Source organism: Bombina bombina, chromosome 8 (genome assembly GCF_027579735.1).
Source record: "Bombina bombina isolate aBomBom1 chromosome 8, aBomBom1.pri, whole genome shotgun sequence".
NCBI classification, from domain to species: domain Eukaryota; kingdom Metazoa; phylum Chordata; class Amphibia; order Anura; family Bombinatoridae; genus Bombina; species Bombina bombina.
Genome location: NC_069506.1, coordinates 45,161,270 through 45,179,138, shown reverse-complemented (window position 1 = coordinate 45,179,138; position 17,869 = coordinate 45,161,270). Strand labels below are relative to the sequence as shown.

The following is a 17,869-nucleotide window of genomic DNA, read 5'->3' as shown; positions in this document are numbered from 1 at the left end:
CTAATCAACTAATCCCTGCACAGAATGTTGTAGAGTCAGGGTTCCAGATTTCCCAGAATGCACTCAAGCTAATCTGGGACAAGGAGAAAACTACAGTTGTAATCCTTAAATTACAGTAAAAGCAGGTAGAATAAATACAAATCATTGAAAAGTTACAGAATTCAATTGCCTATTTGACTTCCATAAAAATGTTGTAGATAAAAAAATCAACTTTACAATGTACTATTATTATTTAAAGGGACACTAAACCCAACGATTTTTTTTCATGAATCAGGTAGAGAATACAATTTGAAACAACATTTCAATTTACTTCTATTATCTAATTTTCTTCATTCTGTAGACATCCTTTGTTGAAGAAATGGCAATGCACATGGGTGAGCCAATCACACGAAGCATCTGTGTGCAGCTACCAATCAGCAGCCACTGAGCCTATCTAGATACGCTTTTCAGCAAAGTATATCAAGAGAATTAAGCAAATTAGATAATAGAAGTAAATTAGAAAGATGTTTGAAATTGCATGATTTTTCTAACTCACGAAAGAAAAAATGTGGATTTCATGTCCCTTTAATTTTCCCACTTTTTCTGTAACTTAAAATAGTTCTTTTCACGGCTCCCATGGATTTTGAAGTGCATCTTGCAAAATCCAAAACTCTAACCTTGCTACATGATACACTGTGGTTGTTTGATAAAGCAGCTTGTTATATCCCTAATTAGTCACTGCAAAGGAGATAAGATAAACATATGTAAGAAGTTGTTTTTTTCAAGAGTTATTTCCATTTACTGTAAACTAATGCTATTAAAGAGCATATATTTTACTATACCAAGCTTAGCTTAAAGGGATATAAAACCCAAAATGTTTCTTTCATGATTCAGACAGAGCATACAATTTTAAACAACTTTCCATTTTACTTCTATTATTTAATTTACTTAGTTCTCTTAGTTCTCTTAGTATCTATTGTTGAAAAACATGCCTAGGTAGGCTCAGGAGCTTGGGAGCAAGCTGCTAATTGGTGGCTGCCTCTTTTCATTGGCTTACCAATGTGTTCAGCTAACTTCCAGTAGTGCATTGGTGCTTCTTCAATAAGGGATGCCAAGAGAATGAAACTAAACCAAATTGGAATGTTGTTTAAAAATGTATGGTCTGTCTGAATCCTATATACAGTATATGCTAAACCTCTATGTTTATGCTAATTAAATATTTGCTTTTCCAACAATGACTATGTTACACCATAATGACTACTGCTTTATATATATTTTTTCTACTGATAGGGTTTAATCCGATGTGGGAGGAAACTCTTGTTTTTACAATACACATGCCAGAAATATCGCTAATTCGTTTTCTCGTCTGGGACCACGATCCTATTGGTCGGGATTTTATAGGACAGAGAACGATTTCATTTAGCAGCATGATGCCAGGTAAAACTGATGTAATTGTATTATGTGATAAGGTTTTTTTATTTTAGTTTATTAGTTTTTTTATTAAAGTTTTCAAAAGGTGGTTGAAAATTATAACATCATCGTAATGAAGTCCGTTATTTGTGAATAAAGAAAATAACTTTTGGTCATGTCTTTTAAATCAAGTTAGTACTTTAGCTGGTCGTTTAGCACAGTATATAATCCAACATATCTAACATAGATAATACTTTGCAAATTGCTCTTAAATAAATTCTTTAAGGTCACTTAGGATCTATATAATATAAGGCTAATTTATAATAAACATTATTTTTATTGCTTCCTACCGGAAGTAAAAGGCTTGCGATGGACGGAACCCAAAACTTGGAACCTGTTGAAAGATTCATGGGGGGGAGATGAAAGTGCAGTTGAATATATACTGTTAAATTTAAGGGCATAATGTGCGAGCTTGTTTCTCATCCCAGTAAAACTCAACCTGGGTGAAATAGTCCTTTTTCCCTTTAAAACTAGAAGAAATGGCATATAATTACAGAGTGTGGGTTACTTGATTAATCCACTCTTTAGGATTTGGGGGTTGCAGTTTTTTCCAATATCTAGGAATGATTTTCTTGGCTGTATTGATTAGTATTCTAAATAGAATTCTACAAAAGTGACAAGGCAACTTAACATTGCCATTTAGTAGGAATATCAGTGGGATTTTGGGAATGGAGCAGTTTTAGTATTTTTTCTATTCTATGTATAGTGTTCCAGTTTGAGTTAATGGCCTGACACTCCCACCACCACCATATGTGTAGTAGAGTGCCTTTATATTCACAGTTTCTCCAGCACCTTTCAGAGGCCGCAGGATATATTTGGTGTAGCCTTTGGGGTGTAAGGTACCAGCGGGATAGAAGTTTGATATTGGTTTCCATTGTTATATGATAAGATTTTGTAGCATAAAAATGTAAATCTTGATATTAAAGCAGAGACATCAGTACTAAAAGTTGTTGGTATCCTTTATTGAAGGAGCAGCAATGCACTACTAAGACCTAGCTAAACACATTGGTAAGCCATGGACAAGAGGAATATTTGTGCAGCCACCAATCAGCTTCTAGCTCTTAGCTCCTTAGTTTATCTAAGTATGTTTTTCAATAAAGGATGTCAAGAGAACAAAGCAAATTAGATTTTTAAAATATCTCTTTAAGAAAATCTGATGAGATGTAACCCTACAGACATAATTACAGCTAATACTGCTAGGAAAGTATCCGTTCCGTCACATTTGGGTGGCAAACAATGTCATAAAGTTAATATTTGCAGTATGACTTTTGAGGTTATGTTGGTTGGGTAATACCTGGGCTCCATACTTTCCATATACTTATAATGAAAAAATAAACTTTGTTCTTCAAAATAGTAGAATAAAAAGCTCAAGTGCTTTAAGACTTATTTCTGTAGCATGTCAAATAACCTTCCTCCAGATATTTATAATCTAAATCTACAGCCTTCAGTCAAACTATATTAAAGTACGTGGTACATATTGCAGATACACCATTTAGTAATGATTTCTAAAGGATTGGAATGCGCCTCATTGTTGACAGCCTTGATCACATGTATAGATGTGGTCAAAAAATTATATCTGATGTCAGTTAGATCAATGAGCACCAACCAAATCTGTGTTGCTCATTAAATGTATTGGAATTCAACATTTTTAGTGTCTGAAGGGGGCTGAAAAGTGTAGCACACAGTGTAGCTGTAGTAACATAAACCAGACCACTTAGATACTTGATGCATTCAGATGATTTAGGATACCTAAATTAGATTCACCTCCTGGACATAACAGCAGTTTACCCTTCGGCTAGATTATCTCAGTCATCAAGGAAACCTTCCTGAAAAAGGACGCTTCAGCAAAACGGGATCATCAAACAGAGATAGGAACTGCTGATAAATATATCTCATGGTATACTTTCACTATCATCAAGTCAAGAGATTTCATAAGTGAATGCACTAGACATGCATTTTCCTCTAATACCGGTTATCTTTTATGTCAAAAGATTTAGCAGGAGGTAATGTCAATCTTACAATTTTGGCCAAAAATCCCTGGTTCTCACTTCTGATATTAACTACAGACCATCTTGGACTCTTCCTTTTCCATACCAATGCAAGATCTACTTTTCTACTCTGATTTTCAGGACCTACATCTGATGTCTTGGTGACTGAATAGAAAATAGCGGAACATTCTGATACAGTAGTGAATATTTTTTTTCCTACTTCCTTAGCTTTTTGCCCCTAAGTATGAGATATGATCTATACAAGGGAATTCTTTGTATTCTATTGCTGCAGGTCATACCCATGAATTTTGATATAATTGATCCCATTGCTCAGTACAAGTGAGTTAAAGGTTTGAGTTTCAACCTTGACAGTCATTACTGAAGTCAAGTAGGTCCAAAAGTCACTCAGTCATTATTTTGCATTTCCTATTGGTTCTTTTAAGCTTTTTTGACTTTTTTCTTTCAAGGGAAACACACCTTGTTATTTCATATTAAAAACCCTTTTTCTCTTGACTTTTATCTTAGCTTAGTTAGCTATATGGAGATCACAGCTATTATTTCACTCTCCCTCGTATTTTAGCAAGAGAAAAAAGTTCTCTAGCCAGTCTTGCTTTTTTGTAACAAAATATGTTATCAGTGTTTTATGTATCTACCTATTTTTATCTCACCTCTTTTTGTACAAATGGTACGGCAAATAGAAAACTGTTTTACATTTTCTATTGGATTCAGTGTTTTATATCTATATTAACAAGATAAAAGGTTGGAGGAAGATTGATGAGTCCCTTGTCATTACACATCGGCATTACAAAGGATCTGTGCCTGCTCGGCCTATCTATGATTTCCCAGTGGAATATTTAACACATCAGCTCAGTCTAGCAGTAAAAAAAAATTTGCTTATTCCAAAATAGGCTAAAGGCTCATTCTACAAAGACAGTTTCCACTTTAAAGTGACAGTCTACACCAGAATTTGTATTGTTTAAAAAGATAGATAATCCCTTTATTACCCATTCCTTAGTTTTGCACAACCAGCATAGTTATATAAATACACTTCTTACCTCTGTGATTGCCTAGTATCTAAGCCTTAGCAAGCTGCTCCCTTATTTCAGTTCTTTTGACATTTTAGCCAATCAGAGCTGGCTCACCTGAACTTCACGTGCGTGAGCACAGTGTTATCTATATGACACACATGATTTAACACTCTCTAATGGTAAAAAAAACTGTTAAAATGCCCAGAGAGAAGAGGTGGCCTTCAATGGTTTAAAAATTAGCACATGAACCTGCTAGGTTTAGCTTTCAACTAAGAATACCAAGAGAACAAAGCAAAATTGGTGATAAAAGTAAATTGGAAAATTGTTTAAAATTCTATCTGAATCATGAAAGTTTATTTTGTACTAGACTGTCCCTTTAAGTTGATATATCTTATCAGGAGGACCTCAGAAAAGCAGCAATGTAACATATTTTCTTAAAATTTTCGGAAGCTTTATATGTTGAAGGTCCATATATCCCAAAATTCCCTATCAACAGGTTCTGTGTATGGTTTTAGCTGCCAAATAAAATATTATTTTCAATATAATTTTCTTGTTTGTTTTTTGTTCTGTGCCTTGCTTTGGTGATTATTCACTGGCGACTGTTGCTAGGGGGAGCAATCTATCTAACCCTCTGCAGACCCTTTTATCAGTTCTTTTGACAGACCAGAGCCAACCCATACATAACTCCATGGGAGTGAGCACAATGTAATCTATATGGCACACATGAACTAGCGCTGTCCAGCTGTGAGAACTGTCAAAATACACTAAGATAAGAGGTGGACTTCAAATGCTTAGGAATTAGCATATGAGCCTACCCAGGTTTAGCTTTCAACAAAGAATATCAAGAGAACAAAGCAAGTTTGGTAATAAAAGTAAATTGGAAAGTTGTTTAAAATGTCATGCCCTATCTGAATCATGAAAGTTTAAAGGGACACTGAACCCAAATTTTTTCTTTTGTGATTCAGATAGAGCATGACATTTTAAGCAACATTCTAATTTACTCCTATTATCAAATTTTCTTCATTCTCTTGGTATCTTTATTTGAAATGCAAGAATTTAAGTTTAGATGCCGGCCCATTTTTGGTGAACAACCTGGGTTGTTCTTGCTGATTGGTGGATAAATTCATCCACCAATAAAAAAGTGCTGTCCAGAGTACTGAACCAAACAAAAAGCTTAGATGCCTTCTTTTCAAATAAAGATAGCAAGAGATAAAAAGAAAAATTGATAATAGGAGTAAATTAGAAAGTTGCTTAAAATTGCATGCTCTATCTGAATCACAAAATAAAAAAAATTGGGTTCAGTGTCCCTTTAATTTTGACTAGACTGGTCCCTTTAACAAAATTAGCTTGTTAGATAATTGCAAAATAAGGATATAATGGTCTGTCCAATTTGTATTTAAATTCAGTATATGAATATCAAAGCTTTCGGTTTTATTACAGTTTTCTAATTAATTGTGATCTTGTTTCTAATAAATGTATGCAGACTACCTAAAGTTAATTTTCACACACATTCTCTTTTTTTCTACAGGATATCGGCATGTGTACCTGGAAGGTATAGAAGAAGCATCCATCTTTGTTCATATAGCAATTAATGACATCAGTGGTAAGGTGAGTATCTCAGTTCTTCTATAGGATGGTCTACAAATATTGTACTAGGTACTCTCAAGTGTCACCACATTCTATAGATACTTTTGTTCCATTGTTCTGAGATCTGTCAAAAAAATATACACAACATTTTGAAACAGACTGATAGTGCAGAATAAACAAATAATCTTATGGGTGTTATTGGCTTTTTGTTTTGAGTTTAACTAGTCTATATGTAGATCCCCAAAGCTGATCTAATATATTAATTTTGCTCTTTACAGACCACCTTCTGGTTAATATCAGGTTTAATTCTCTTTGAACATTTTAATAACACACTAATTTTTTTTTGCAAATTCTGTACATTACTAACTTGTATAGTGCCATAGAAATATTTATTTAAATATGTCTTTCAGTGGTTAATATACAATTATTTGTGAAACAGTTGTTTTTACTTGCTCACAAATAATTTATTGGCTACATACCTATTTTTTTAAAAAAAAGCAATTGTTGAATGGGCATTTCCACAAAAAAAGCAAATAGTTTTCACTGGTGACGTATAAATAGAGACTCAAGTTGTGTTTCTAAGCATTATTAATACTGTATAGACGCCTGTCACCATTGTTTGATGTTTGCTAATGTCTGGCATAAATGTAAGGTGATGACTTTAAGGAATATGGTACTCAAATTTGTTGTGTACTCCCTTCTTATGCTCATTGGCTGAAAGGTAAAAAAGCTTATTCTGCCAATCATCTGGTTGCAGGGCCATTGGATGTGTACCCAGTCCAGTTTGAGAGTGCAGTCCCCTTCCGTGTTTTGTTTATGTCTAGGGAGATTACATAAGTCTGTGAACCCTGACTTGTTCCCAGTTTGCTTGATTGAGAGCTTGCATTAGGGATGGCTGTATTAGGGATCCAGTTTTTGGAAGAGACCTTGACGTGGTACCTGGGCTTGTCCCATTTGGCCAGATGCGGTAACTAACTCTTCCAGGTTTGCTTTTAATCTTAGCTGAAAGCTTGTAAGTGAGTGCTGGAATTTCTCTGTGTGTTGTTTGTGTGTGTGTGTGTGTGCATATGTTGTGTGTGTGTGTGTATGTTGTGTGTATGTGTATATATATATATATATATATATATATATATATGTGTGTGTGTGTGTGTATGTGTGTGTGTGTATATATATATATATATATATATATATATATATATATATATATATATATATATATATATATATATATATATATATATATATATATATATATGTGTGTGTGTGTATGTATGTGTGTGTGTGGCTTGACATTTCCACTAGTCCTCCTCTCTGGAGGAGTAAGAAAATTTAACATTAAGTGGACTAGTAGCTTTTAACCCCTGGAATTTTTCACACCTGTATGTATATGTAAACTATCTATCTATCTATCTCTCTATCTCTCTCTCTCTATCTATCTATCTATCTATCTATCTATCTAACTATCATCTATCCACACACAAATATAAATGTGCGTAGTGTGATAGTGATCCTGATACAAATATATATTCTAATTTATCTAAGGGTGAATGTGTAGCTTTGAGTACATTTATAAATCACAATTCTATTATAACATGTTTTGCTGATAAAGGTGGGGCTATTGTAATTCAGGACTACGTGGAATATAGGAATGACGCCAGTTGTCAGATAACTCTGTTTATGTTATACTGATGGGGAATCTGACCTTAGGGTATACAATAATTATTGATCAGATTTTGAAATGCGTTACCTAAGATCCATAAAACATTGATCCATCCCCTGGGCAGACCTATTCAGTGTTCTCTGACATAGTGCTTATACTGATTTTCATTGACAACCTGTTGTTAAAAGCATGTTTGCGTTTTTTGAAAGTCTCATCTACCCTACTCAGAATTCTCAGGGATTCACACTTTTTACAGGAGGATGATTTATCCCTCATGAAGGTGGAGTGCAGGCTGTCGGGTTTCACTGTATATACTGGACCACCCATAGAGTTTTTATTTGAATTGCTAACTTTTTCTTTGGAAAGAAGCTATTTCAAATTTGAGCATCATTTTTATTTGCAGATATTAGGGACCACCATGGGGTCTAACATAGTACCCACATATGCCAATCTTTATATGTTGTGGTATAAAGTGGGGTAATGCGACCACAGACACACAGCAATTTGATTTACTACACTCGTTACATTGATGATATCTTCCAGATTTGGTTGGGGTCCAAGGAATCTTTAATAGAGTGGTTAAACATGCTCAATTCACTTGTGACTCTCATTCAATTTAAAGGGACAGTCAACACCAGAATTTTTGTTGTTTTAAAAGATGCGGAATTACTGGGGAATTATCAATTCCCCACTTTTGCATAACACAGTTATAATTTTACAAGTTTTGCCTCTGTAATTACCTTGTATCTAAACCTCAGCAGACTGCCCCCTTATTTCAGTTCTTTTGACAGACTTGCATTTTAGCCAATCAGAGCTGTCTCCATGGTAAATTCACTTGCATAAGCTCAATGTTATCTATATGAAACACGTGAACTAATGCCCTCTATTGGTGAAAAACTATCAAAATGCATTTAGATTAGAGGCGGCCTTCAAGGTCTAAGAAATTAGCATATGAACCTCCTAGGTTTAGCTTTCAACTAAGAATACCAAGAGAACAAAGCAAAATTGGTGATAAAAGTAAATTGGAAAGTTGTTTAAAATTACATGCCCTATTTGAAACATGAAAGTTTTTTTAAGACTTGACTGTCGCTTTAAGATGTGGGACACCGAGTACACATTTTTTGGATCTAAATATCTTTAATGTAAATGAAGCAGGTTGTTGCAGATTTGGAACATCTCTATATACTAAACCAACTGATAGAAACTCATTATTGCTGGTTAATAGCTAGCTTCCTAGATATTGGAAGAGGGGTGTTGTTTCCTCTCAGCTCACTCAGGTAGTACGTAATAACACAGAGGCATCGACCATGGATATACAGATGCTGGAAAAGACAGAGAAGTTATTGGCTCAGGGATATAACAAAAAAGGACATTTAACAGGTATCTAAAAGATTGACTATGATCAGATCTCATTATTACACAATAAAAAAAAGAGTGAATATGGAGAGTAATCAGATTAACTTTATTACCAGATTTACTCCTATAAGTCAGGTGTTGAGTTGCTCTATACAGAAGAATTGGGACATTGTCAGTACGGATAGGTCTTTACCTTTTTGTGATATGAAGCCTCCACTCATGGTATATCATCATTCAAGGAATTTACAGGACTTACTGGTCAAAACATACCCAATCCAGTGTTACCAACATACTACATGGTTAAAACCACAGAAGATTGGATGTTTTGATTTGGGGACTGCACCACATTTAACAGCATGTTAACAGGTGCAACATTTCAACACGCTCATCAAAAGAAGCAATATAAATTTCGGTACAGACTAACATGTACCAGTTATCATGTAATATATGTACAATATATATATATATATATATATATATATATATATATATATATATATATATATATATATATATAAAAATATATCGGTGTGTGTGTGTATATATATATATATATATATATATATATATATACATACATACATGTTTGTCCATGTTCCCTATTCAAAGTGGGATAAGCAGTAACAAAGCTCAGGGAAAAGATGGCTAAACACAGGTGTTCAGTTAGGGACAGTGGCGGCTAGTGGGTTATTCAAGTGGGGGTTCACAATACATAAATTGTGAAAATTTACATTTAAGATTACCAGGAAAGTGAACCAGAACTATGCAAGTTTAATTTCTCCTGCAGGTTTATGAGGGAGGATAAGCTCTGGGAACACAGATTCAGGCTCAATTAGAACCTTGTCTAACCATAAAGTCAGCTGCTCTGCTTCAGTGAGGGGCAAGGCCCTGCAGGAAAAGGCACATTGCCTCCCTATGCTGCCCTAACCTGCTCCAACTGGTTAGCATCCTCATCTTTGTCTGCAATCCCAAACAGAATGATTTAGCAGTCAGGGGCCACCACAGTAGTTTATATATCTCATATATATATATATATATATATATATATATATATATATATATATATATATATATATATATATATATATATATATATATATATATATATATATATATATATATATATATATATATAATTTCCAGGATAATTTTGCACTCCCAGTATTCAACTCAATCATGCATCAGCCAGGGTGCAAAGTCAAACATAATGCAGTTTTCCAGGAAGAGACTGTACTCACTGGGCTTGTAAAAAGTAACTTACTAGACCAAAGCTTAAAATAGGGAATAGATTATGCTCTATTCCCTAATTTAAGCTTTTGTCAAATAAAAGTTATTTTTTATACAAGCCCAGTGAGTGCAGTCTCTTCCTGGAAAACACACACACATATTATATATATATATATATATATATATATATATATATATATATATATATATATATATATATATATATATATATATATATATATATATATATATATATATATATATATATATATATACACACACACACATACAAACTTAGTGCAGTGAAGGTGTTAAATACACAGCCAGGGATATACACACAATAATACATTAATATACAAGCAAACAGACATATATACCTATACATAATTAGCCCCCCACCCATCATAGAGCTTGATAGACATGCAGAGAAAGTAAGGAGAAAGAGAACTGGCAAAGGAGAAAAAATGAGAGGGAAACAATCTATAGGGGTCTTGAAAACATTCTGAGAAGCCAATACAGTACTTATTCTGCTTTCCCCAGTTGTGTGATTAAAAAGAGTGTCACAGAAGCAGCACTCATTGGTGAGAAGTTATTAAATTACTTTAAGAGAAATAGAAGTAATAACCCCCACCTAGAAGCATGGTTCTGGCATTGTGATTTATTAAATTCTTACACTTTGCTTTTACAGCCCTTTGAAGATTTTTTTTTTTGTGTGTTTAATACATTACATCTGCATACCACTGCATGTAATTGTGTTTTGCACCTTAATTGTAAATGTTACCTTTTCCAGAGAAGGCCTCACTATAGCCCAGATCTGTGGTGGCCCCTGACTGCTAAATATTTCTGTTTGGGAGTGCAGATTTCAGACGATTCTGCTTATCAACATGACAAGCATTGTTCAGCATTTAGACAGCAGCTTACTCACAGCAAGCACCGGAGCTTCTCTTCTCTTTTACTGCATTCCAGGAATACCATTCAGTAGTGTTATAGTTCTTATCAGCAGCTTACTTTCCTAAGTCGCCTCTACACCACTAACCACTGAACGGTATTCCTGGAATGTAGTAAAGGAGAAGAGAAGCTCCGGTGCTTGCTGTGATTTAGTTGCTGTCTAAATGCTGAATAATGCTTGTCATGTTGATAAGCAGAATTCAGCACATGGGAAAACAACTACATCACAAAAGCACATCGGCTACAGAAACCAGGACAAATACACAGTCATCAATAAAGACAACAATGCTGTGCAATACTAGTCACTTACCCTAGGCATTCTGATCAGGGCACTTGTAGTCTCCTCTCCAGCGTCATCACGTGACTGTGAGTGATGACGCTCTCTGCTCTTCTCCTGTGTCACTGGCTGCTGCCTGGGCTCGCTCTTAACACCTCCCACCCCTCGCACAGGCTGAAGTGTGCGATCAGCCAACTATGGGGATGAGGAGGCTGGGAGCTGCGCAGCAGCCAAATTTAGCATGCGCACAGACACAGTGCCATAGATTAGCTATCGCACGTGCGGTTAGGGATTATTACAGAGTAGTACTTTTAGTAATACACAGTACACAGACAGTATGTACAGGCATAAATAATAAAAATGTATTTTGAACATTATTGAAAAAAATGTTTGTTGTGTTTTGTTTTCTGGGGGTCAAAAAAATATATATTTTTTTTCAATAAAAATTATATTTTTTTTCTGTTCTTTTTTTCTTTCTTCTGGGCTGCTGAGGGGGCACGTGCGAGTGTGCTCAAATGGAGGAGCCTCCACTGGTTAGGGATGCCATTAAAAGTGACAACTCTGTGGCACACCTTTTCACAGTGATCATTGTCCCTGTCCCCCTTTAACCTAGAGGTGGGGACTGTGATTGGAAACCTCTTCAGATTGAAACTGAGTGGATACAGTGATGCCTAAGGAACTTAAAGGGACATTATACACTTGTTTTTTCTTTGTATAAATGTTTTGTAGATGATCTATTTATATAGCACATAAAAGTTTTTTTTTTTTGTTTTTTTAAAAATGGATTGTTTTGCTTATTTTTAAATAACATTGCTCTGATTTTCAGACTCCTAACCAAGCCCCAAAGTTTTAGGAAAATACAGACGTATATCTACTCCAGCTTGCTTCTGTTTGTGTAAAGGGTATTTTCATATGCAAAGAAAGAGGGAGGGGGAATGTCTTCTATTTCCCACTTGCAGTGGGTGTTCCAGTAACCTTTTAAACAGAGCTAAACTGGAAGCTTCTAAGTTTTTAAATGGTTTTATATCAGTATCTGTGCATATTATTCATTATAGTAGTGACTATTACATGCAGTTATATGAAAATTGGTGTATACTGTCCCTTTAACACCATGATGGATTCTGGTCCTTTTTTATTTCATCATGTATATATTGCCTGGATTGTATGACCCTATTAGATACAAATAGTTGAGTAATTTTGGACAATATAATATTATAATATTATATTGTCCATCCATTATAATATTGACATGTCCTCCATTCCTCTGCATAGTATGGTAAAAGGATAATGCCTGATATATATACTTTTCTGCCATGCTTTAGGAGGTACTGAAGCTTACTCTGAGACTGACTGTTTTTATATAGCCAATTTTTATATATATATATATATATGTATTGTTTTATAACATATATGTCTGTGCATGTGATTATTATTGCATCTGTTAAGACCTCTGTCATGTGCTGATTGACCAGTATAGCGTAAAATGGTTGTCATTTTCACGTGATTATGTATAAAGCCGTGTCTTTAGGATTGGCTATGGGGTGTGTTTACATGCGCTTTGTGTATGGGTGGAACTATTCATAATGGTCACAGAATCTGACGTTGGTTGGGGAGGGAACATGATTGTGTGCACATATGGGCTAGGCAACGCTTGTTTGGATTATTTACAAGAATGGTTTGGAGATGAACTATTTAAACTATTAATGTTGTAAATGTCTTTGTCTGCATTTGTCACTGTTGATATATTTGATAAAGGTATGTGTATGAAACATCATGTAACTTATCAGTGTGGGTTACAATAAATATTAAAAGGATACTAAACCCAAACATTTTCTTTCATGATTCAGATAGAACATGCAATTTTAAGCAACTTTCTAATTTACTCCTATTATCAATTTTTCTTCGTTCTCTTGCTATCTTTATTTGAAAAAGAAGGCATCTAAGCTAAGGAGCCAGCCAATTTCTGGTTCAGACCCTGTCCAATCAGCAAGTACAACCCAGGTTGTGAACCAAAAATGGGCCGGCTTCTAAACTTACATTCTTGCTTTTTAAATAAAGATAGCAAGAGAATGAAGAAACGTTGATAATAGGAGTAAATTAGAAAGTTGCTTAAAATTGCATGCTCTATCTGAATCATGAAAGAAAATATTTGGGTTCAGTGTCCCTTTAAGTTTAATGCTAAATCCAGTGAGTGCTCTGTCCCTGTGGGAAATGTGTGTGTGTGTGTGTGTGTGTATGCTTTCGCTAATCTTTGCTAATTCTATCTAGTATTTATTTCATCTTTATTTAGTCCCTTTATCTCATGCTAATACTCATCCTATTAAAATTAAAGGGACACTGAACCCAATTGTTTTCTTTCATGATTCAGATAGAGCATGCAATTTTAAACAACTTTTTAATTTACTCCTAGTATCAATGTATCTTCATTCTCTTGTTATCTTTATTTGAAAAGCAAGAATGTAAGTTTAGAAGCCAGCCCATTTTTGGTTCACAACCTGGGTTGTTCTTGCTGATTGGTAGGTGAATGCATCCACCATTAAACAAGTGCTGTCCAGTGGTCTGAACCAAAACTTGTCTGGCTCCTTAGCTTAGATGGCTTCTTTTTGAAATAAAGATAGCAAGAGAATGAAGATAAAATGGATAATAAGAGTAAATTAGAAAGTTGCTTAAAATTGCATGCTCTACCTGAAAGAAGAAATTTGGGTTTAGTATCCCTTTATAAAAAAAACAAACTTTAAAACATACAATCAGTTAATTATATAATTCTTTGTCTATGAAAAAAAAACTTAAAGGGACAGTCAACACCAGAATTTTTGTTGTTTAAAAAGAAAGATAATCCATTTATTACCTATTCCCCAGCATAGAAGCTGCGAGCTGGCCCATTTTGGTTCAGGACCCTGGGTAGCGCTTGCTGATTAGGAGCTAAATTAGCCACCAATCAGCAAGCACTACCCAAGGTCTGAACCAAAAATGGGCAGACTCCTGATATTACAATCCAGCTTTTCAAATAAAGATAGCAACATAATGAAGAAAAATTGATAATAGGAGTAAATTAGAAAGTTGCTTAAAATTGCATGCTCTATCTGAATCATGAAAGAAAACATTTGGGTTTAGTATCCCTTTAATATCCCATCAACATCCTATGAGTTATGTCAATATTGTAATCCTTAAGGCTGTTGTTTTTCAATATTTCTAATCAGCCAACAGGGTAGAAGTCTATAAATTTGTATTGTTTCTTTTGTCAAAGCAATTCAAGCCCATAACCTCCAGCAAGTAATGGTGGAATTTAATCAATAAATCTAGCTGGCAAACTCTCAGAATTATTTGTACGTTTGCTCAAACAAATATTCTGATAAACTACAGATGGGGAAACAGTTAGAAATTCTAGTTCTGAGATGCTTTTAAACTTGCATCTTTTGACTACTTAAGATTCAAAATCATATATGTTATTCTTTTTGAGACCCAAATGTAACAGTCCGAATAGGATGTGCTATATCTAAATGTCTTTAAAAAGTCCTTATTTGTTACTGATTAAATTGGCTATGATGGGCTACATATACTTTCAAATTCACCTTTCACAAATCTTCAATGATATCTACAAATATTTATTCAGGGTACCAATAATTATACTGCACCCTTTATTATATTTTTTCTTTGTGGACAGTGTTGTACTGTACTATTGAGAGCTAGCCTAAAACATTGTTTGAGCCAATGAATTAAGCATATACAGTATGTACAGCCATCAATCACCAGCTAACTAGACTAATATTTTTTATTAGCTTCATATTATCCAAGGCAAACCCCCCCCCAAAAAAAAAAAGCTTCTAGCTCAAATTGAAATTGTGTTTATGTAATTCAGAAGCAGCCTTGTACCCTTTTCTGAAACTTTAACATATCACTATAAAATAATTAATAGAACACAATTCTATTATTATTAACCCCTTAATGAGAGCATCGTACCATGTACGTCGCCGGTTGTTAAGGGTTTACATGTTTATAATAGCGTGGGTCCCGTCCCGCAAGACCGCGGTATTGGTAACACAATCCCAATATAAATACCAGCAACGTACAGGGTACGTCGCTGGTCCTTAAGGGGTTAACAAAGTAACTATTTGTGTCTTTAGTTGACACGCACCAGCAGATTCTACAGCACTATACAGAGTTTACTATAAATAAATCCCATTAGTAAAACTTTTTTTTTGTATAGGAAGGTGTAAGTATTGCACCTATAGGTATTTATTTAGTAATGATATCCTTAAAGGGACAGTATAACATTGTAATTACAAGACATGTCTTTTGTGTTGCTATATAATAACATATCAGCCAAGTCTTAATATTTTATAAAACAAATTAACATCCTTGGTACTGCAATTATTATTTTTAATAGCAAAACTCGACCAACCATTTTTCTTATTTAGAGGAGCCAATCATAGGCTGTAGTCTACAGACAACAAAACTAGCCACTGTTGTAAAGTTAGTAAAAATGTTTTATTGGTTTGCAGTTATCTATTAAAGCCACTTAAAGACAAATATGTAGCAGATTTAGCCTTGAGAAGTCAGCTGGTGCATTTCAAGATCTGAGAGTTATAAATTGCTCTATTTTCAAATAACATGACGAGAGCACAAAAATAATAAAAATTATATTGCAAAGGTGTTTCATTGCTCATAACTAAACCTCTTATTTAAAGGGACAGTCTAGGCCAAAATAAACTTTCATGATTCAGATAGGGCATGTAATTTTAAACAATTTTCCAATTTACCTTTATCACCAATTTTGCTTTGTTCTCTTGGTATTCTTAGTTGAAAGCTTAACCTAAGAGGTTCATATGCTAATTTCTTAGAGCTTGAAGCCCACCTCTTTCAGATTGCATTTTAACAGTTTTTCACCACTAGAGGGTGTTAGTTCACGTATTTCATATAGATAACACTGTTATCTGGGAGCAGGCACTGATTGGCTAGACTGCAAGTCTGTCAAAAGAACTGAAAAAAGGGGCAGTTTGCAGAGGCTTAGATACAAGATAATCACAGAGGTTAAAAGTATATTATTATAACTGTGTTGGTTATGCAAAACTGGGAAATGGGTAATAAAGGGATTATCTATCTTTTAAAACGATAAAAATTCTGATGTAGACTGTCCCTTTAAAATCCCTTTAATGTCTACAAGTTTAGCAAAAATTACTAGCATAATAATGGAGAGGTCAAGTTTTACCTCCCTGCAGCACATGCTTCAAATTGAAATCCAGAGGGTTTGTTCCTAAGAAATAAAGTGGCATGATTTTGTACTTTACTGTGTGGTTGTGTAAGTTCCCAGGTGTATCTATAGCCCTGTAAATTCCCATGTATTGCTTTGTACAAGGTGGTTGTTTAAAAAGTATAAGATCTATTTTATTACTTTTTCAGAACACTTAAATGCTCATTACAAGTTGTGGCCGATAAAATTAAAATGTACATAAAATCATGAAATGTGTTACAAATATTGCACTGTAGATTTTAATATTATCCTCTAGAGGGCAGTGTAAGCAAAGCAAACGTTGTTAGTAGCAGATTTCAGCATTCAGAGGTCTAGATAGGCAATCTATTTTGTTGTAATCAAAGTCTACACAACACAATATATAGTATATAATATTTTCTTATTATTTTATTTAGAAAATAGTGCTAGCACAATGTGGTTTCATTATAATTCGTAAAACACATTTGTGCACACACACTTGGTAGATATACCAAAAATATTTAATCAGGAAACAGTGTAGATATTGTTTTATTCAAAAAAGAAACAAGTGAAGTTAAAAAGCTCATTTAGCGAAGTAATATCTTAGACTTATATGATTGCAATAATAAAATGAACAATAATTAGATGCTGGCATATACATACCTTAAAGTGATACTAAATCTAATTTTTTTTCTTTCATGACTCAGAGCAGCAATTTTAAGCAACTTTCTAATTTACTCCTATTATCAATTTTTGTTCTCTTGCTATCTTTATTTAAAAAGCAGGAATCTAAAGTTTAAGAGCCGGCCCAGAACCTGTGCTATGCTTGCTTATTGGTGAATAAATGTAGCCACCAATAAGCAAGCACTATCCAGGGTGCTGAACCTAAAATTAAAGGGACATCAATGCTATTCTTGTATGCATAGCACACCATCAATTAAGCATTGCATTGATTATATATATATATATATATATATATAATTTAAAGCAATTTAACACCAATTTTTGTTAGCTCAAATTACAAGGGTTAGCAAAAGCAGTTCAGGAATATACCACTTTAAAAGCCTGGTGGAATTCATGTTTCTGGCCTCCTTTACTGAGACTAATAAGCGAGAGATGTGATGGAGTTTGCACGCTGAG

General features: G+C 34.2%; 1 protein-coding gene across 1 annotated transcript in view; it reads left to right on the top strand.

Annotated features, from left to right (window-relative positions):
• Positions 1-17,869, top strand: part of PLCH2 (phospholipase C eta 2) — a 974,668-nt gene that overhangs the window by 890,819 nt on the left and 65,980 nt on the right. The window contains exons 21-22 of the mRNA XM_053690349.1: positions 1,270-1,416; positions 5,994-6,073. Coding sequence (XP_053546324.1) covers positions 1,270-1,416; positions 5,994-6,073 — 227 coding nt within the window. The remainder of the gene's footprint in view (positions 1-1,269; positions 1,417-5,993; positions 6,074-17,869) is intronic.